Below are 23,057 nucleotides of genomic sequence, written 5' to 3'. Positions count from 1 at the left end.
GCTAGCAAGACTCGGAAGGACTCTGTACTGCCAATTGAGTTTTCCTTTACCCTCAGAGCCAGGCACGTCTAACTGTCCCAGTCCGAGGCTGTGTCCTCTCCTAATTTACTATTCATGGTCAGGAAGCTAAATCAGGGTTTCCCTGGTTACTGAGGGGCTCTTCTGAGAGATGTGGCTATGTAATTGGCGTTGGCTTGGTTACTGGGTGTTTTAGGTGCTGAGATGAGAACACTGGTAGTAAATGCTGCCGTGAGCCTCCGAGAGAAATGAACCGGCTCTGGATAAAATGAGACAGTCCGGAGATTAAGGTCCTCCTCAAGATGTGCCACCGAGTGTCCCCACCTATGCTCCTGACACTGACAAGCCCAGAAGCAGTCTGGAGAGTAAATGGACCATGAAAACAGTAAGAGCTGAAAACACGCACACACAAAACGGACTCATGAAACGAATTCAGCCACTTCAGCTACCTGCTGGACTGTCGCACAGAATTTGCCATGAATATTCTGTCTGAATCACCACTCAACAAATGTTTCCCGAGCTGCTGCCATAGCCCCGTGTTGGACACAGACAGATATTTGGGGGCAGCTTGCAGAACAGGCAAGCAAGCAAGTGATAAGGATGCGACCCCAGAGCTGATGTTTTAGAAAGAGGAAGGTGGGTACCTCATGCCTCTGCCAGGTTGAGCACAAGGCAGAGGCTTAATGGCTTTAGAGCAAGTCTGAGGTCTGTCGGCAAGCACCTGGAGAGCAATGCCCATGGCAGGAGCCTGATCTGCCTGAGATGCCAAACCTCTTGTCCACAGTGGTATCCAGCTCGGCACGGGTGGCACACAGCACTTCCATGATTCCCAGTCTCCTCCCCATGCCCAGGAACCACCAGAGAGAAGGAGGAGCTGAAGGAACGGGGGTAAAGGGCTGGCTGCCTCCTGGAGAGAGTCCATCTGCAGACACTGTTTTAGACCAACAGACTGAACCACAGTTATTTTGTCTTCCCATGTGGAGGTGAGTTACAGACAGCAAAGCACTTAATTCTGCATGTCTAAGTCATATTGTGAATTTTATTTTTATATGAGACATGTCAGTAGGACCACAAATACCTCCCACAAAACTTTACCAATAAAAAAAGAAGAAAAAGACCTTAAAACAGACCAAAAAAAAGTTAGCTGAAAAAGGATATAAAGCTCTACTTAGATGAATTACCTGGATGGCCATCACAAGACAGAAACAGAATTCCCAGGGGCTGGATGGAGGAGTCATGAGGACATACTGCTATATGACACCAAGTTTCTCTTTGAGGTTACAACAAAATTCTGGAAATGTGGAGATGTTATAGTTCACGTGGCATGAATGTTCTTAATGGCACCACTTTTTGCAAGTAAAACAGTTAAAACGGACCTTTTATATCATGTCTAGTTTACCATAATAAACCCACCCCTCTTCATAAATAGTGGACCATTTCATTGTCAGTTTACGAGAAGCCAATGAAAAATAGAAAAAAACACAAAATATCCAAATGATAGTAGACAAAAATCCTGTATGTAAAAGAGCACAAATATTTAAAATATATAAAAAATATCCTAACATGTTTATTAAAGAATACTATTCACTTGTAGTTCATGCTTCTTAAGAAGCTGAGGCAAGAGGATAGTCTGAACCAGGCATTTGAGGCCAGCCTGCTCCATACCGAGAGGGCAGTCTATCACACCAAATCAGTGGTTCTCGACCTTTATAATGCTGTACCTCTTTAATACAGTTCTTCCTGTTGTGGTGACCCAACCATAAAATTATTTTCCCTGCTACTTTACAACTCTAATTTTGATACTGTTATGAATTATAATGTAAATAGCTATGTTTTCCAATTGCCTTAGGTGAGCCTTGTGAAAGGGCCATTTGATCACTTGACCCACAAAGGGGCTGCAATCCACAAGTTCAGAGCTACTTACTAGATGCTTATCTAAGAAACATGGAAGGGTCTCATATGAGCATCCCAATAGTTCACTCAAGAAGCTACATAAATAAGAGCGATCTTCTTGATGACACCAGAGTTCACCTCCTGCTTCCTGACTGTGTATGCCATGACCTCACACTTGGCTGCAGTTATTTGCCCCTGAGATGGACTGAGCTCTCACACTGAGAGCCAAAGTAAGTCCACCTTCCTGACATTGCCTTATCAGATATTTTATCAGAGCAAGGAGAAAAATAACAACTCCACTAGGTTTTTCTAGGAAAGAGGAGACTATGTTGCAGTACAGACAGAACAACTATTAGCCTAACACCTAAACCATACAGTCATAGTAGGGAAGGGGGAAGGAGAGGAGAGAAGTGAGGGCAGGGAGCATGGGGGAGAAAATTCTACCAAAAAGCATTTAAAAGACCAAGCCCAGGAATATATAAAAAGGATTATGGATAACAATCAAGTGACACCCATTTAACCAGTACATCAAACTGAGGCAAGCAAGATAGTTTAGGGCCATGGGACCCCTCTTTGGTTTGGGTTATGTGCACACAATATTTTTTATTTTAGTGCATTTGGCGACCTGCTTTCTTCACCTATATGTTCTGTGCTTACACACCACTCTCCCAACGATGCTTATACTCGCATTTATAAACAATGGTGAAAGTTTTCCCACCCTGGTAACAATCAGATTTAGACAGTTTCAAGGATATTCCTGATATATTTGGGTATGAAGAATTAAAGGACCAATCTGATCTGAACTAGCTTTGGGATAAGTGCAGAAAGGTAAAACTGTGTCCTCTAGTACCTTTTAGAGAGAACCCTCTGCTGAGGGATAATGCTTTTCTACACTGTAAAGATTTGTCACTTGTATTGATTGAATAAAACACTGATTGGCCAGTAGCCAGGCATGAAGTATAGGCAGGGCAACCAGACTAAGAGATTCTGGGAAGAAGAAAGTCAGAGTCAGTCACTAACCAGATGCAGAGGAAGCAAGATGAGAATGCCTCACTAAGAAAAGGTACCAAGCCATGCAGCTAAACATAGCTAAGAATTATCAGTTAATTTAAGTTGTAAGAGCTAGCTAATAATAATCCTATGCTAATAGGCCAAACATTTCTTAATTAATATAAGCCTCTGTGTGTTTCTTTGGGATCGAATGGCTGTGGGACCAGGCAGGACAGACACTTCCATCTACAAATGATGCCCAAATGTTTGGCAAGAATTTCCACACAAAGCCTGAGAAAGTTTTTTAAAAAAGAATTCTAGACAGAAAAAACAGAGTCAAGAGCAACTTCTTGGTAGCTGTCTTTACTCTGGTAAAGACTTTGTTTGTTGGCAGTGAGCACAGACATGACTCCCTTAAGAGAGGCTTCGTGACTCAACCTTAGCAGCAAAACCCTTGCAGTTCTTTTAAGAGCCTCTGCCATCAATTACTTAAATGGTGTTTATGAACAGCCAGCATATCGCTTTTTGGTGGTGGCATGAACCTAGAAACTGCACAAAGTTGTGGCAAATAAATATGGTTCCTGCCAGTCATGAAGTTAGATTCTCAAAAAGCTAAGGAATGGGGTGGAGCAAGCCACCAAACCTGCAGATTTAATCCTAGCCATATGGCTTAGCATATTAAAGACTCATATGATCAGAAAAAGACTAAAAACATATACAGTAAAGACAGATTCAGACAAGAAAACAAACAAACCGCTAAATGTTCTACAGTGTGTTTAAAAACATACAAAGGCTTGGGAAAGAAAAGAAAAAGCATAAAGTCCTTTAAAAAAAAAAGAAATAGAGTAGCCAGGCATGGTGGTGCATGCCTTTAACCCAGTACTTGGGAGCCAGAGGCAGGCAAATCTCTGCGAGCCAAGGCCAGTCTGGTCTACAAAATGAGTTCCAGGACAGCCAAAGATACACAGAAAAACTCTGTCTCAAAGAAAGCAAACATTAAAAAATAAAAATAAAGGAAACAGAATTTTTTAAAAAAGCAATTTGAAGATGAAAAATACACAGAATCTGAATACTGTATGTCATTGTGATGTTTTTGAATAGTATATGAATGCTGAAGAAGGAGCAACATCTGCTAAAAACATTTGATTATAAATGCTGCTGGATTAATCCAAGCTATATATTTTGAAAATGCCTTGACTTCAAAATTTAAGTCAAAAAATATGCTACTTTGGATAAGAGGTTTTGCTTTTTTATCCACAGAAAATGAGAGGCTGTGGATTCATTCGAAAAAATATATAAGGTAAAAAATAAATAAAGTTTTATTAAGGAAGACTCCCTGAAAAAATCTTTAATGGGAATGGATGGCCCAGATGATCCAACATTTCAGGGCACCTCTGTTGCAGTTTCCTCTGAGTTCTACATCCAGAACAGCTTCAAGGCTGCTGACTGAGATGATCCAGGCTCACAGAATATTCCAGTCAGGATTTGACCATAATCCTAAATTTTCTGTAGATCCCCATAAGATTATCAGTGACCCCAATCAGCAAGAAGTACCCTAGAAAACTATGCCCACATTCCCAAAAAATAAATTATGGATGCTTGTCTTTGTTTAGTGTGCTGGTAGTTATCAAAAATTATTAAATTTCACTTTTAAAAATTAAACTATTAAACTATAAATGCAACCCTTAGCAAGTCAGCAATGGGGAAGATTGACTATATTTTGAAATATTTAGTTAGATAAAATGCAGCTACATAACTTACAGAACTGTAAGGTTTGCATGCTTGCATATATATTTGGGTATGACACGTATATCTTACAAGTAGCTAACACCATGCCTTTATCAATGCCTGATAAAGGCATTTTCCTTTTAAGCCTGGGAAACTAGTGGTGCAGATCTATAATCCCAGTTATTTGGAAGGCTGAGGCAGGAGGGTTACAAAGTGAAGGCCTGCTTGGACAGTTTAGTGAGGTCTTGTTTTAAAATTAAAAAAAATATTAATAATTAAAGGGGACTTTCCATATAACATGGTAGATTAGAAGTCATAGTGGAGCAAGTGGCTGGTTAAAGTTAGGGAAACCACGGCGGGGGAACATTTTATCACTGTATCTTCTGTCCCCACAATCACACGTTTATTGCCCTCAAGGAGATTCCTGACTTTCAGACTCACTGCTGCCACTACAGCCACTGTAGCCAGAGCCACCACTGTGGATGTCTGCTGGCACACGAGACTGTGGGACTTCTTTCCTTTCCCCAGAATCTACAGAAGCATCTCCAGTTGGGCTCTTAAAAAGGGGGGTCTCCAGTAAACCACTGCCCCAGTGCAGCCCCACGGGAAGGGTCCCCAAGCTCCAAACCCACAGTGCTGCACACGCCCCCGCCACCAATATCTCCAGCTGCCACCCATCCTCACCCAATGGTAGGGAGCTGCCTTGGCTAGATGAAGATGTGTTTAAATATCCTTAATTCCTAGTGTGGTCTGGAGCAGGATTTGAGGGAGACAAGGCAGAGGCTTTCTCATGGTTAGTCAAATCCAGTACTGAAGTCGACCATGTTTATTATCCTGTCTCCCCTCCAGCTCAGTGAGTCCTACAGACAGTCCTTATTCATGTAATACACAGCATCAGCAGCAGCCTACCGAGGCCTCCCCTTTGTCTGCATGTTATATATTTTCTCTTTCTTTGCTTTCCCCCCTTTCTCTACACTCTTTTCTTTTTCTTTGATTTCTTTTTTTTTCTCATTTAAACACTGCCTGGCCCATTATCTCTAGCCTCTTTTTAAAATTTATTTATTAATTAAAAATTTCCATCTCCCCCTATCCTCCCATTTCCCTCCCACTACCCCCCTCCCCCTCCCCCTTGTTCTCCAGTCCTAAGAGAAGTCAGGGTGCCCTGCCCTGTGGAAAGTCCGAGGCCCTCCCCCCCTCCATCCAGGTCTAGGAAGGTGTGCATCCAAACAGACTAGGCTCCCAAAAAGCCAATACATGCAGTAGAATCCAAATCTGGTGTCATTATCATTGGCTTCTCAGTCCGCCCTCATTGTCAGCAACAATCAGAGAATCTGATTTGATCACATGCTCATTCAGTTCCATTCCAGCTGGCCTTGGTGAGCTCCCATTAGATCAGTCCCACCTGACACACTGATGATTATCTCGAATGTCACCATAGAATCTTCATCCAGCGACGGATGGAGACAGGGACAAAGTCCCTCATCAGAGCAACAGACTGAGCTCTCAGGGTCCAGATGAAGAGCAGAAGGAGGGAGAAGATGAGAAAGGAAGTCTGGACTGCAAGGGGTTGGTCCACCCACTGAGACGGTGTGCCTGTTCTGACTGGAGCTTACCAGGTCCAGCTGGACCAGGACTGAATGAGCATGTGACCAGGCTGGACTCTCTGAATGTGGCTGAAATGGGCAGGGGCTGATTGAGAGGCCATTGAAAAAGAACCTTCATCTGGCGATAGACGGAGATAGAGATAGAGACCCACATTGGAGCACTGGACTGAGCTCCCAAGGCCCAGAAGAAGAACAGAGGGAAGGAGAACATGGGCAGGGAAGTCAGGACTGCGAGGGGTGCGTCCTATGGAGAAGGTGAGACTGTTCTTTGTCCTCTTGAAGTAACATAGACTGGCCTGGTTTCCAGTCTCTGTGACTTTACCTCCTAAGAGATGAGACCATTCAATGATAGCTAATTGAAACACTTTACCTTTTATTTTTTGGTATGTTCTTACCCAAAACTCCATCTTACTGATACCTTTAGAATTTTTTTTTGCCTCTATTGCTCCTTATAGTATATACCCCATACTTAATATATATGTATGTACCCCATACTTCTAGCAACCTACTGCTAGACCCACAGAGATTCCTTTTCTCCCCACTCACACTCAAAAATAATTTATCTACTAGTGACATCCATCAGTGTTCCTTTACTCCTAAATCAATCACTACTAATGGAGTGGATGTTTTGTCGTCATGGGGTGTTACAGACAGTATTCAATTCTCAGGGGGAAGACAGGGGATAGAACTTAATGCCCAGTATGCTAATCTAACAGAGAAACATATTACCCAAACCATACTGAAACCTAGTCTCTACTGAATGCTACAAACTTCTACAGTGGAAGAAAACAGGTGACCTGAATTGAAACAACAAAAACCAAATCAATAATCTAACCACAAACGGTAAAGTCCCAACACAAAAACATACGCAACATGAAAAACCAAGACAACATGCTTCCTCCAAAAATTACCAGTCCACTGTAACTCACAACAAGAAAGACGGAGATCAAACTCTGAACAGAGAAATCAAAGGATGATCACAGTTAGACGCAAAGAATTCAAAGAAAATGCAAATAACCTCCTGAATTCCCAGAGAACACAAACAGCTGAATAAAGTTAGGAAGCCAATTCAGGATATCAAAATAGAAGTCAACATAGACAAATACTATAGGAATATGAAACTAACTAACCGAAAGCACAATAGATAAATAGAAAGCTCAGAGGACACCCTGATGAACAGAATGGCTAGTGTGGAGGACTGAATGCCAGCTGGAAGATGGCGGAGAGGAATCTGACCATTTAGCCAAGGTCAATGATAACTTTCTTAAATGTGTCAACAGAGCATGCAAGATCTTTGTATGCCATGAGAAAGCAAACTCTATCACTATGAGCAGAAAAGAAAGAGAATTTCATTCCAAGGGCAGAGAAAATATTTTCAGTAAAACCTCAGAAGAAATATTCTAATGGATGAAAAGAGAGGGTGATCCGTGCACAAGAGGCACAGAGAATAGCAAATACGTAGGACCAGAAAAGAAACTCTCCACATCAGGTTGGGGTTAAAACACTGAATACATGAAAGAAAACAGTGTATTTAAAGCTGTAAGAGAGTAGAATCACGTCCCACATAGGGACAGCTTCCCACAGAACAGCTGAAGCTTCAGTGGAAAACTTAAAACCCAGAAGAGCTTAGACAGACGCATTGTATAGTCCAAAGGACCACAACTGACAATCTAGCCTAATAAACCCAGAAAAACTATTCTTATGATTGAAAGAGAAGGAAAAACTTCCTACAACAAACACAAGTGAAGGAATTTATGACCACCCATAGATGATATTGGAAGAAATACTTTGGAGTGAAGAGAAACACACAGAGAAGACACTACAAGGAAAACCCAAGCAATGCTAAGATAATCATTAGGCAAAAGAGCGTTGGGAGAACAAAGCATTACAAATCCAACAGAACGGCAGACACCAATGCACATCTTCCAACAATAACTCTGAATATAAATGATCTAAGTTTTTCTATCAGAAGACACAGACTAGAAGACTATAAAACAGAATTTTTTAAAAAATAAAAAAATAAAAAAAACAAAAAACAGAATTTTCCTTTTTGCTTCCTCCAAGAAACACACCTTACCATTAAGATAAACATTATTTTAGGCTGAAAGAATGAAGAATGGGGTTCCAGGCAAATGCAACCAGGAGAAAAGCCGGTGTGGCTCTTCTAATGTGACAAAACAGACTTCAAACTAAATCAAGTTTGAAGATATAAAGGTCACTTCATACGGACCATGGGAAAAAATCCATTAGAAAAACTTACAGTTCTAAATATATACTCACCAAACACAGGTGCACTCAACTTTAAAAGAGCAAATAGTATTACATATGAAGATTCAGGTTAGTCCCAACACAATGATGGTGACTTCAATACCCATACCCACCATTAGAAAGATGGACTAGTCAGAAAAACAAATGAAAAAAACACTGGAATTAAATGACATCATAAGTAAGATGAACCTAATAGATAGGTACACAACATTCCCCGCACTCAGATTGGCCTAGAAAACAGATGAAAACAAAGTTTGGCAAGGTTGGTAGGAATGCAACCTGGTGCAACCACTATGAAAGTCAGTGTAGAGGTTTCTCAAAAAGCTAAAAATAGAACTGTCATATGGCCCAGTTATAGCACTCCTGGGCATACACTGAGAAGACTCCATAGTCTATGGCAGAGATACTCACTCAACTGAGTTCATTACTGCTTATTCATAGTAAACAGAAAATATAAGCAACCTAGATATCCATCAGTTTATGAATGAATACTGAAATTGGGGTACATAAAACAAACTCTTATTCAGCTTTGGACAAAAGTGAAATTCACAGGGACTTGAACCAGAAGATATCCTGAATGCAGTAGCCCAGGCCCAGAAGACAAATGCCACATTCTCTGTCTCAGATGCAAACCTTAACTTCAAGTTCTTAGACTTGTGTGTTTCACTTGGGACACATGTAGAGGACAAGATACTCGTAAAGGAGTGTTAGGTGGGGCTTTGAGGGAAGGGGCATGGTAGAACACATGTGATATGAAAGTAGGGTTACCAGGGGTGGGAAGATTTAAGTGGAGGTGGGGGAGGGGATAGAGAAGAGACCAATAGGGCAAAAGTTCACCAACAGTAAGGCTATATGGAAAAGGCATATGTAAACCTTGAAGGCATATTTTAAAATATAATTTTTAGAAAAGCATGTGAACAGAGGTGACTTGCTTGTATGAATAATGCCTCTTTCAGAGGCCATAGGTTATTAAATAAAATCTCCAGTGCCAGGTAGGGGATACTTCCTCCATGTTGTTGGTCATGGCGGCCTCAGTGGCCCTCTAAACAATATAGGCTATGCCACTGCTCTTGGTTGCCTAACAGAACCAGACATTAAGACCCTGTTGCTGAAAACACTAAACATTTTGGTTGCAGGACATAGAGAAATTAGTTGGAACTTAGCTGGAAGCTTCCTTCCTGCTGCCTACTGTTAGGATTTTTTCTTAAAGCGAGCTCTCTGCCAATGCAAAAGTTCCAATCAAGCCAAATCACAAGCCAAATTTAAAAAATATCCAGGTTTAATGGGATTCCTACGCTCTCAGGTGGCCCCTCGCGGGAACGGGGAGGCCGCAAACGCGACCACCAAGGTTGAGGAAAGAGACCACTTGATTCTCCTTTGGGAGCTATCTTAAATACCCCTGGCATGCTGGGATTTGGAGTCCAGACCAATGCAACTCTCAGGCCTGGGGGCTACACTCCCAACTTAACACCTAAGTTCCCTAGTGCTGAGAGGTGCTGGTCACCTGTGGTGAGAAAAGTGTCAGAAGTCTAACCCAGCTGTGACCCCTGTGGGCTACAATACTGACCAGCCAGGAAAAGTGAGCCCACTGGGTACAGTAATAATAGGGTACAGTACAGTAGCCAGGTGGTGGTGGTGCACACCTTTAAACCCAGCATTTGGGAGGCAGAGGCAGGCAGATCTCTGTGAATGTGAAGCCAGTCTGGTCTACAAAGTAAGTTCCAGGACAGCCAGGGCTGTTACACAGAGAAACCCTGTCTTGAGAACAAAAAAGCAAAGCAAAACAAAAATAGTGTAGAGTACAATGGTATGACTGTTAATGGGCGTAACAAACAACTCTCTGCCTGGATGTGAGGCCAGCCAGCTCTGCAGAAGGGAATTCATGCCTGGTACTGTAAATCTGGACAATAGCCCATAGTTGAAGAGTGGATAAAACCTGGTGTGGAACCTATTAGCACTGTCTGCTAAACTGGCATGTTTTCAATCTCTTTTTAATTAGTGCTGTTTTCAGCCTAATGGGTCAAAGAAATTTCCTTTTACAGTGGGCAACTGTTAATGCAGGGTCTTGTAACCGCTCAACAGATCATTTATATCTCCCCCTCTAAGGCACAGGAACACTATGGGAAGGATACAAGAACCAAAAGGTGCGGAGGAGTGTTGGGAAATGATGTCTTTTGAACATTGCATGGCTAATGCACCTATGAACTCAAAGGGGCTACAGCTACTTTCACAAGACAGAATCTGTTAACATTGCCTCAGAGATGGAGGAGGGGCTTAGAAGGTCTCACCCCTTTTTGAGGAGCTACAGTCAACTAACGGCTGCTGGTGCTGGTGGTCTCATTTTCTTTGGTGGTGTAGCCACCCGTGAGTTGCCTGCGATCCAATAAATCAGCAGTAAATGATTAGTAGGTCACAATAAAATAAAATAAAAATACTTAAAGGGGTGGGGGGCTGATGTGGGAGTCCCCTCTGTGTGCTGTGATTGCCATTAACGAATAAAGAAACTGCCTTGGCCTGTTGATAGGGCAGAGCTTAGGTCGGCGGGGAAAACAAAACTGAATTCTGGGAGGAAGAAGGCAGAGTCAGAAGGACGCTATGCAGCTGCTGCCAGAGTCATCCAGAACTTTGCTGGTCGGCCACAACTTTATGGTGATATACATATTAAAAGAAATAGGTTAAATCAGGATGTAAGAGTTAGCCAATAAGAAGCTAGAGCCAATGGGCTTCTTGTTAATGAATACAGTTTCTGTGTGGTTATTTTGGTTCTGGGCAGCCAGGATGAATGAGTGGTTCCATGTAACAGGGGACCTAGCTCAGGGATAGTGTTTGCCTAACATGTGTGAAGTCAAAGAGCAAATGCTTAGTACCATACACACACAAAAATCCTAGTAACCAAGCAAACCAGTCCACTCTCTACACTCGCTCAGCATACCAGAAGAGCTATTCAACACCAGATGAAAAAACAAATAAAAAGCAAACAAGTCAAGAGTTAAAAAACAAATTGTCTCTACATTTTTAAGATGTCATGATTTAATAGGTACAAAATCCCAAAGAAATCTATCAAAAATGCAGAGAACTAACACATGCATTCAGCTAGGTCACAAAATAACAAAACACCAATAAAATAATATTCCCATATAGTAAATATAAATATTCATAAATTAAAATGGAAAGAAAGCATCATTTGAAAGCATCTCAAAGAGGATGAAATCCTTCAGTAAACACATGGCAAATAAATACACTACAAATAAACAAACGGGAAGACACACAATGTTGACTGTTGACGCCTCCACGTAGACTACTGGGTCTCAATCTGCGGCTCACAACCGCTGCAGGACAATGGTCTGGTACCCTGGGAAGAGGAAAGGCTGAGTCTGTAGTTGTGACCCAGACACAGAGGAAGCAAGACGAGAATGCCTCGCTGATAAGGGTGCCAAGCCCCATGGCTGACACAGACAAGAATTATGGGCTAATTTAAGATGTAAGAATGAGTTAATAAGAAGCCTGAGCTAATAGGTCAACCAGTTTATGATTAATGTAGATTTCTGTGTGTTTCTTTGGAACTGAACGTCTGTGGGACCAGGTGAGACAGAAACCTCCATCAACACACAACCCTTTGAAGGTCAGATGGCCCTTTCACAGGGGTCAAATATCAGATATCCTGCATATCGGATATTTACATTACAATTAATAACAGTAGCAAAATTACAGCTATGAAGTAGCCACAAAATAATTTTATGATTGGGGGTCACCATAACTTAAGGAACTGTTGAGGGGTCTCAGTATAGGAAGGCTGAGAACCACTGATATAGACAGATAAATGTCATTCTGCCCTAAACTTTAACAACATCCCCATCAGGACCTCAGCAAGAATTTTGTATAGCAACATCATAGTCGGCAATTTATTCTGAAAAGCCCAGTCCATGGAATGACTAAGAAATTCTGAAAACACCGACTACAGAGAGGAATCACTGTAACCAGGATTACATTTTAATGCATAGCAATTACCAAACTGGTGTGACATGTGGAGGAAGGACAGACAGGACACACAGGCCAAGGGGACAGAAAAGACAACTTAGACATTAACTTGTTAAGTACTTTAAATTGATAACTCATAGAGATTTAAAAACCAATTAAAGAGGTGGAAAATGGGCTGGGGCGTTTTCTGGTGATAGACCACTGGGCTAACATGTATGAATCATGGTGGAATGTGCCTGTAATCCCAACACTCAGGGAGGTGGAAGCAGATGCTTATGGTTATCTCTGGCTACACTGTGAGTTCAAAGTCAGCCTAGGCTATAATGAGATCTCAAAAAGTGGGGGGGTGGTATAGAAATTATAATAGCCACATACACCAAGGTTTCTCATGGTGTTATACAATGCTTGATTTTCTGTGGCCACCTGCTTCCCTGGGTGGAAAAAAGAGTCCTTTATCAATTACTCCCAGGAAACGGGCTGCACTCTGAACAGAGAAATCAGGCACCATACGTGGGAGACCACAGAGAGAGAAAGTCTGAGGTTCAGCTCATCAGGCAGAAGGAAGGAGGCAGCTGCTGCTTCCGCATCCAAATGACTGCACACATGTCAGGACTCCTGGGCCACCTCTTTTGTTCTGGGGGGCACAGGCGCATACCAGAAAGACTGGATGGGGACTGGAGAGGCATCCAATTAGTGTGCATACCATGGTCACAGGAAGGATAGGGACATCCCGGCTTCACGGCTAACAAGGACAGATCACACTATCCCTGCGGTGTGATCAGGCTAATTTAAAAGAACCAAAAATCACTGAGATAGCTGAGGGTAAACAAAGGAAACCATGCTATTATTTACTCCGAGGGGGTTGCCCTTTACCCTTTTATAGGCTTATGTGATGCTCTTATTTACTCTCTGTGTGTGTGTGTGTGTGTGTGTGTGTGTGTGGTCCTTTAACCTCTTATAGGCTTGATGTGATGCTCTTATCTACTGTGTGTGTGTGTGGGGGGGGTCCTTTAACCTCTCATAGGCTTATGTGATACTCTTATTTACTGTGTGTGGGGGGGTCCTTTATTCTCTCATAGGCTTGATGTGATGCTCTTATTTATTGTGTGTGGAGGGGGGGGGCGTCCTTTAACCTCTTAGGCTTGATGTGACCACAAAGGACATGCTCATGCTTCTTACAAAGCTGTATATATATATGGTTGGCTCCACACCTCTTGGCTGTGACATCCATTTTAGCTTAGGCTCCTGGAAACTATGTTCTATAGAGAGGTGGTGTCTACGCACTCAGAGATTTACCTTGCTGTGTCACATTTGTGACGTCCTGGGTTCTAACTCCCACCGTTAGAAAGATAATGAATAAATTAGTTAATTAATTCTACAGTCTATTCTGCCCAATTATAGACAAGAAACAATTCTTGTCTTAGAAATCCCTCTACGTGCCGGTACTTCACATCCTTTCCCTATCCTTCAATTAGCAGCATCATTCTAAAGGCCAAATATAATGATTTGCTAATGGTTAAGAACTGGAATCTGATGCCCATACTGCATACATAGTTGCGTGATTCTGGAACTACACACTTAACTCGCAAGGATTCTTGTTTTCCTGCCTATAAGAAGGGGACAGCAGTGTCTTGTGCTCAGAGTGGCCAGAGGTAATTAAGTGAGTGTATACAAGGGGCTGAGGTCATAGTCCTCAACCTGTCAAATGACCCTTTCACAGGGGCCGCATATCAGACATCCTGCATATCAGTTACACGACACTTCATAATAGTAGCAAAACTACAGTTAGTAAAAAGCAACGAAATTATAGTCTGGGGTCACCACAACATGAACTGTATCAAAGGGTCACAGCATTAAGGTTGAGAACTGTTGGGCTGGGCGCTGTTCCTTGCACATGGCAAGCACTGAATACAGACAGCAGCCATGACAGTCTTCATTGTCACCATGTGTCAAACAGTGCTAGGTTGGCAGAAAAACATTAAACAGCACATTTCAAGATTGGGACTCCATGAAATGAGCCAAACATATGCCTCACCCTTCGCCTGCATTTCTAGTTTCTGTGACAATTCCAAGGACAAATGGATTCATTCACTGCACTCTACAGTGATTTTTTTTGATTTATTAAAACAATTATCACCCGACTGCATTCAAATTTCTCAGACATGCAGACAGGAGTGCTTGTTCATAAGGTTGAATCTCAGTGGTGCAGAGCAGGGCAGAGCACCCTGTGCCTCCAAGAGACACATGGTCAGTGAGGCTCAAGCAGAGCCTTGCATAGGAAAAGCCTCCCTCACAGATATCCACAACATGGGCTTCCTCATGTGAACATAAAGTGTTATATTTGGACACATATGTGTACATATATATGCACACAAATATCTATTAATATGAAAGATGTGTCTATATCATTAAGCAAGTGCCTGTGTGAGTGGAGTGGGAGGCAGAGAGATAGGGGGACTTGCAGTTTTCACCCAACGTATGTGTTGCTTGCATCTTTCATATGAGACTTGATTTGCATTTTACTTCACATTTTAAAAGGAAAAAATGAGAAACTGGTGTCTTTTCATTTAAGACAGGATAATCATCATCCTATGTATCAAATTTCATTTAAAAAGCATTCTCAGTTAGACTTCTCATTTGAAAACACAGGAAAGGTGTGACAGAAACTCCAAGCAGACTGGAAGGATGTGGTCATTATCAACAAAGCTTCATTTAAACAGAGCCCATGCCGTCCTAGTTGGATGCACACAAAGTCTGGAGTTAAGCAACATGGGGAGGCATTTGGGGACAAACTGAAAAGCAATGTTTCTTTGCCTCTTACCATGATTTTAATTGAAACAGCATGTTTGTTTTAAATCTATAAATGGTTTTTTAAACTGCTATGAGGGTTCTTAGGAAAGAAACCTCAGGGGGAAGTGTTTCTGTGCTCTCTGCTGGCTTCTCTGCCCAGGCTGTCCCCAGAGTGCCACCCACCACGACTTCTCCAGGTGCGGCCCACCCGTGTGTTCTTTAAGGTCACTACTAAAGGTGTGCTCATGTTCATAAAAAAATAAACCCAGGGGATAGAGAGGCGGCTCTGTGGTTAAGAGCACTTGCTGCTCTTGCAGAGGGACTTGGCTCAGGTCCCAGTACCTACCCAGCACCTCGCAACTGTCTGTAACGCCAGGTCCAGGGAATCTGATGCTCTCTTCTGGGCTCTAAGAGCGCTTACATTCACGTGGTTCACATATATACCCTCAGGCACATATGCATACACATAAAGTTAATAAATATTTAAAAATGAACCCAAGACCCATAAAATTTACCAATATTTAAGAAAAACCTCTAAAATTTAGAGAAGTGAGAAAATTGTTCATAAACTTAAAGTTGGAAGGTTTTTCTGGGCAAACCACGTGATCTGGAAGTCAGCAGGGGATGCAGATGGACAAGAATTGGATATAACGTAAATATCCCTCCAAAAATAACACCATGGCAATTGTCAACATGTCAATAACAAACCTCAAGAAAAAAGGAACAATTACAATATATATAACAAAGTCTAGGCTTCTTGACATAGTAAATATTTATTAATCATAAAAATGACAGTATAACAGAGACCCAGCTAGAATTATCTCAGTTATCTGAGAGAAGGAAACCTCGATTGAGAAATTGTTTCCATATAGGTAAGCCTATAGTGCATTTTCTTAATTGGTGATTGATGCTGGAGGGACCAGACCATTGTGGGTGGTGCCACCCCTGACTGGTGGTCCTCGGTCTGTAAGAAAGCAGGAGAAGCAAGCCATGAGGAACAAGCCAGTAAGCAGTACCCCTCTGTGACCTCTGCATTAGCTCCTACTTCCAGGTTCTTGATTTGTTTGAATTCCTGCTTTGGCTTCTCTCAATGGACTGAGATTCAGGATATATACACCAAATAAACTCGTTTTTCCCTGAGTTTCTTTAAGTCATGGTGTTTCATCACAGCAATAGCAATTCTAACTAAGATGCATATTCATACACACATGTACACACATGCACGCATGCACATATGCACAGGCATAGTCAACAGACATACTCATACACACACAGAGGCACACAATATACACTCATACACACGAGAGAGAGAGAGAGAGAGAGAGAAAGCTAACTGTAATAATGTAATAAGGCTGTGTCTGTAATCCTACCACTTGGGAGGCAGATGTGGGAACATTTTCAAGACTTTGAGGCTATCCCAGTCTACATAATGAATTCCAGGCCAGCCATACATAGCTACATTGGTGAGATCCTGCGTCAAAGAAGTGGGGGGGGGAGATAATTTACAAGAGTATGTTTTAATCAAGAGAATCCATAGACGTGAACCAATGTGACTGAAATTCATTAAGCAACTAAGAAGCTAATGAATTAATACATCTTTGAGACTTGAAGAACACAGTACAATTAGCCCTTAAATGTCTTCCTGTAACATCCGTGCCTCTGCCCTTTGCAGAGAGTTTGCCTTGCTCTACTCACCAACTGGCAGCCTTCTAGGGAGCTGACGAGCTGGGCGTTCTGGCAGGAGAGGATGGAGCCGGCCAGGTTGAGCATCACACACACTGCGGAGAGCAGCATGAAGAAGGTAATCTGGAAGCGAACCAAACGCAAATTGATTACCCACTTGGCAAGGCTTGGAGGGAAAAATGACTTGGTTTTCCAAACACTTTGGCTTGACGAAGTAATTACATGAACAATATTTATATGTTTTAAAGGAAAACGTGATTGTTTCTCAAGATGGCAGCTTCGTATTACCCTAAATAGCAAAAGTGGAAACTCCGAAAAGCCGTAGCAAGTTACCATGGATTTCTTTGGAACTTAGCGATTTAAATTTTAGAAGCTAAACCCGAAAATACTACGCATTCCAGACGCTCAATAGGAACATGCCAGAACTTACTAAACAAAATTGAGGAAAGGAGTATATTGATTAGAAGGATGTTAAATTGATTTTGTTTAGTTTTCAGAGTAGAAAATTTTGTACGTGTGCAAAAGAGAAGCGGATAAAGAGGCCCTGGGTACTCATCACCCACCCTCAACAATCAGCCAACTCAGGGCCAGCCGTTCTTCACTGCTCTCCATGGGGAATATTCTGCCACAAATGGAATGCATATACCCACACCTTAAGTGTTTCAGTGTGTAGTTCTAAAGAATTGTGAGCCGTTTTTAAAATGTTACTGAAGTACTGTTGTCATGATTATTAAAATTGAACAGTCAATAGTACCAAATTCTAGAATGTTCATCTCGCCTCACTTGTCTATTTTCCAAGCTTTGAATCAGATCACCCAGGATATAGTCAAGGTCCCTAAGATGTGACAGCTATGAAATCTTCTCTTCTTTCCTTTCCTCTCCACTCCTCTTCCCTCCTTCCCTCTTTCCTCCTCTCTCCTCCCCTCCCCCCCCCCCCCCGTCTTCCCTTCCCTCCTCTTCCCTCTTCTCCCCTCCAGATAAGGTCTCCCTACATATCCCATTCCAGCCTCAAACTCACAGTCCTCCTCCCCCTGCCTCCCAAATGCTGGGAAAATTCTAAATCCACGGGTCTCCACGTTAAAACGTCCCGAGGAAACGAATTCATTAGCCCACAGAGCGAATAACCAGGTCGAGTTTTATAAAACACCTCTTTGGGATCAAGAGTAATCTAAGCTAATATGATCCAAATCAGGCAGAGTACCAGGAAAACTTGTAAAGACTTTGAAACAGGTGAGAAATACCAGCTACCAACGGTTCCAAGTGCGCCCTTCAGGGCTACCTTGCCCTTCGTCACCATTAAGCCGATTTAAACCATTCCGAGCTACAGAAAAGGACATTATTGCAAATGACTCTTGGCAATGCAAATGTAAAGAAATTCTGTCTGACAAATGGAACTGTCACCCATGGCTACCAGGAACTTTCCCATCTACTTCTAATTATATTTCAGGATTACTGACAGCCCACATGTCTGCAGTGTTTGAGTTTCTACTAGAAATGCCTGGAAAATGTCCCAATTCCCTCTTGAAATAAGAAGTTTTTATCATCTTTGGCCCATGTTTATCGTGATGTTTAAAGCTGGTTCCTGAGTGTTCTGCAAGGATGACTAATGAGGTGATTTGGTGTGTATGTGTGTGTGTGTGTGTGTGTGTAGTGTAGTGTTGTGTATCATTAGGGACCATGGATCTAAGCTTAATGTGTGTGTGTGTGCATGTGTGTGGTATATCATTAGGAACCAAGGATCTAAACTCTGTGTGTGTGTGTGTGTGTGTGTGTGTGTGTGTGTGTGTGTGTGTGCACGTGTGTAGTATATCATTAGGAACCAAGGATCTAAACTCTGTGTGTGTGTGTGTGTGTGTGTGTGTGTGTTGTGTATCATTAGGTACCATGGATTTAAGCTCAACAAACACATTTCATCACTACACACTCAAGTTGATCCCTGGGCCCTTCGGGTCTACTTGGAAGGTTTATGAGCTTCAACGTCTTTCTTGCTCCCTGGTTCTTTGGGGGTTCCAGGACCACCTTATGCACTTCCTACCTCAGATATGGAACAGTGTGGGTGCCTTTCAATGAAAACAAGATTTAGAGGTCACAACTTTTGTGCCCAAGTTGTTCTTCTCTCTTTAGGTGATCATTATTTTCAACTTTCCAGTTGGCAGACTCTCCATGAGTTTATATTGACATTTCTGAATCACACTGGAAGATACGTGGTTTTAACTTAACCCACCCATTCTTGGTCTGCAACTTCTTCCAACCATGCCAGAATCCTCTGTCTTCAACATAATTGTGATTAACTTCACAGCACCATAAACAGCCTCAAAATAGCCATGCCCTTCCAAACACAGAAACACACCATGGAGACCATTTAAAATGAAGATCTCTTTGTAGCCTTAGGATGCATTCTACCAGGAACAGTCGAAAGTATGGCCCTGTAAACCCACATGCTCTCTTCTGTGTAGTGTCTCACTGTTCAGCTATTGTTTCTAAGAATGCATTTCTGATTTCCATAGTAATTGACAGAAACGAGGGGACAGACACATCCCTGGGACACTGGGCAGGTGGCAAACACTGTTAAGATAACTTTAAGTGTCAATCATCAGTTAGGTTTATATCGTAAGTGCTCGTTCTGATGTTCACTTCCTATAAATAATAAAGGAAGTGTAGACTGGTCAATCTGACACCACTGTGGAGGTGCTAGACTCTCCCTCGCTTCTCTGGCTTCCCTAACAAAAGGGCTGTCAGTCAAACAGTCAGCCACCCCACCCTTATGCTCACACTGACCATTCTGAACACTCCAGGGACACTCTGAAGAAGCTACACAGAGACCATAGCGGCTTTCTCTATCTATCTCCTGAAGATACAACCCAGTCAGGACTGTTTCAAACAACTGACGCTCAACTTTTTGCTATCATAGGTCTTGGGGAACTCTAGATGGCCTATTTTCCCCAGGCTGGAGGAGGAACACTTCTCCTGGTGGCCTAATAGGATTATTGTGACTGGTACGAAACAGACAACACTGTGACTGGTGGAAGGACCAAACCTTATTCCTGTGACAAGCTTGCTGTGATTAGTGCACAGGTCTTTCCTCTGACTGTCCCGTCTGGCTATTTTGCTGATTGGTGAGTAGCTGGGGACATCTTCCTGCTGCCTCCCCTGCTGTTCCAACAGTAGGCCCCGTATAGACTTCTCTTCTGGCCTACTTTAAGGGGAGTGTGCTGAGCCAGTAACACAGGGGAAGAAACAGTGAAGAAAGCAGCATCAGAAACAGTGGTGGTGAGGGCAGAGGCAATGGACAGCACCAGCAGTCATAGCGGGCACCAGGTTTAGCCAGTGGCCAGCTGTTTGGGTTCTGGAGAAGGGGTGGAGCTGAGCAGGTTGCATATCGCATTGCAGAAGGGCTCGGGCTCACTATCTACTTCACAGCCAAAGAAGAGGCGGGGCAGAGCGATTAGCAGGTTCCCCTGCAGAAGCACAAGAGTGCCTGGCTGCACTAACAGCTGCAGAAGATGCAGAGCTGCAGGAGAGTGGCAGCAGCTAAGAGCCGTTGCAGACCTCTCCTGAGTGGCAGCAGCTATGCTGGCAGGCACAGCAACAAGACACAGCAAACAGGGAGCGGTCGTAGCAGGGACAAGAGGGGTGAGAGGGTGGGAAGAGGGTGGGAAGAGGGTGGGAAGAGGGTGGGAAGCTGAGGCTGAAGGACAGAAGGCTGGAAAGGGAGAAGATGAAATACAGGCCCTGATGTCAGAAGAGCCCCAGAGAGCTGTGAAGACTTCCAGGAAGGATGTCAGATCCCCAGGTTCAGGAACTGTAATATGAGTCTCTATCAAGGGCTGAGAAATTCTACGACTTGTGGCCTGCCCAGAAGTTGGGCCAATGGTTGCTAGCAAGGGCAGAGAAATCCCATGTACCTGCAGCTACCCGAGTGCTAACACTTGTAGAGGTAAAGCCCCACTACCTGAGGCCTACACAAGATGTTAACACTAGAGGGCGCCACTTGCCGTTGCTGTTGCTGCTGGGTTGTCCTCAAAAACCTAAGGATTCAAGCACTGCCCAAGCCCAGCACAGAAAGGGCTCCCCTCGCCCCTGCCCCAGACTTTCTATCTGGATAGAGTTAGCCAGTGAATTGGCACTGAACGTTGATTCAAGCGTCTCAACTGTCAACAAAAATTTCCACAGCACAGGAAGAAGCAGCAAGGTATGGATAGTCACAGGAAAAGAAGCCACAGGAAGCCTCTAGCTCAGACAGGGCAGTTTAATTGAAATACTCTTAACGAACGATCTTCACTGTTCTGAAATTGCTGCAGGAAACCTTGGGCCCAGAACTAAAGGAAACCAGGAAAATGATAGATAAGGAGAACCGAATGTCAACACGGGGTACAGAAAGGAAAGAGACAGAAACTGCAGGTACAAAGTGGCGTGGTTGAATGCAGACACAAGGACTCTGGCTGCAGACTTCTGCTGTTGTAAGAAGCAGGGTGTGCATTGCAGGGAAGCAGAGGCCAACCTGCCGAGGAGGAAGAGAAGAGAGAGGGGTAAAGAGAAGCTAAGCAACTTACAGAAACTACCAACTAACAGCGGGGGCACCCAACCGATCACAGTTCTAGAGCAGCAGAGAAGGTCAGAACAAACCGGAAGGACGGACTCATGGCTAAAATCTCCTGGTATTTGATGAAGACACATGGTCGCATGTTGTGAATACCTCAGAGTCTCCAGAGACTCAGAGAACCACAACTGAACTCACTATAACCAAGCTAGCAAAGTCCAAAGACACGGAGAGAAGCCTGGAAATAGCAAGAGGCAACTCTTCACTCCATAAGACTGAGTACGACTGTTCTTTAGACACCTTGTAGGTTACGGGGAGCGGGGTGATATGTTTAAAGTTGTAAATGGAAGAAAACCCGTCAACCCAGGATAGATCCTGCAAAACTAACCTTTAAAATTGAAGGCCAAGGTAAGATACTTCCAAATAAATAAGAGTTAGTGTTCAAAGCAGTAAGGCATGGGGACCCCACACTGAAATGAGAACATACTAGAGACTAACTAAAGCCATACAAAGAAGTGAAGATCCCTTTTTAAAAAATTAAACATTTATTTTAAAAGAATTATGTTTTTAGTCTGTTATTTCTCTTTTGGTTTCTCAGATGGTATAAAAGGTATTAAACAAGTAAATGGTCAAATGCAATGTCAACAGATTAAATAACAAGAGAGTGAAATCAAGAAGAATAAAGTTATTAGATGATGATGTTATCAAGCTGGAACCAATCCCAACAAATGACCAGGAACTAAGGGTGTTGCTAAGGTCTGGATGTGAGTTGTGCTCCAAAGGTTGAAGGTGAGTTGAAGCTTGGTTCTGAGTCAATCCTGGAAAGTGGTAGATGTTTGAGAAGCAGAGCCAGGCTGGAGATGCTTGGGACTTTGTGAACACTGACCTTGGAAGTGAACCCCAGTTTGTTCTATTGAGACTGAGTTGTGAAGAGAGGACAGGCCCCACTCTGCCCTCTGCTTCCTGCCTCTCTAGGTGATGTTGCCTTTTAGCCTGTGCCCCTAGGATGCCATTCACCGCTGGCCTTTATAGAGCAGAAACTGAGCCCAGAGGACCTACTTAATCTTGGATGTTTCTGCCTTGAGTTCTAAATCAAACAAAGTATCCGGTGTCAGATACTTTGATATAGCAACAGGAAATGACCAATAGAGAGGTTAACTATAATTTTCATGGTTAACACTGAAAAAAAAAACCTAAGAGATATGTGGCAGGGTCTGGTGATGGCTCAGAGGTGAAGAGCCCTGGCTGCTCTCCCAGAGGACCTGGGTTTGATCCCTAGCACCAATGGTGTCTCACGACCATCTCTAACTCCAATTTCAAGGAGTCTCGCACTCTCTTCTGGCCTTCGTGGGCAATGTACACATTCAGACACTCAAGGCACCCAGAGGCACAACCAAATACATAGAAATAAATAGGCCAGGGTAATTAAGACAAACAGTGAAAGGATATAATAAGGAATACTATACCACACTAGGAAAGTCTAGCCAACTAAATGAAGTTATTATTCAAAGAACCGAGGGATCAGGCGTGGAGGGGATGAGAGGGGAGACTACTGAGATGACAGG

The 23,057-nt window shown here is 42.9% G+C and overlaps 1 protein-coding gene across 1 annotated transcript in view; it reads right to left on the bottom strand.

Moving 5' to 3' along the window:
- Positions 1 to 23,057, bottom strand: part of Entrep2 (endosomal transmembrane epsin interactor 2) — a 409,195-nt gene that overhangs the window by 86,075 nt on the left and 300,063 nt on the right. Inside the window, exon 3 of the mRNA XM_085682675.2 lies at positions 16,965 to 17,075. Within this exon, the coding sequence (XP_085538801.2) occupies positions 16,965 to 17,075 (111 nt within the window). The remainder of the gene's footprint in view (positions 1 to 16,964; positions 17,076 to 23,057) is intronic.

This window comes from Myodes glareolus, chromosome 24 (assembly GCF_982192425.1).
Source record: "Myodes glareolus chromosome 24, mMyoGla1.1, whole genome shotgun sequence".
Lineage (NCBI taxonomy): Eukaryota > Metazoa > Chordata > Mammalia > Rodentia > Cricetidae > Myodes > Myodes glareolus.
The sequence above is the reverse complement of the archived record's forward strand: the minus strand, read 5'-3'. Positions and strand labels throughout refer to the sequence as shown.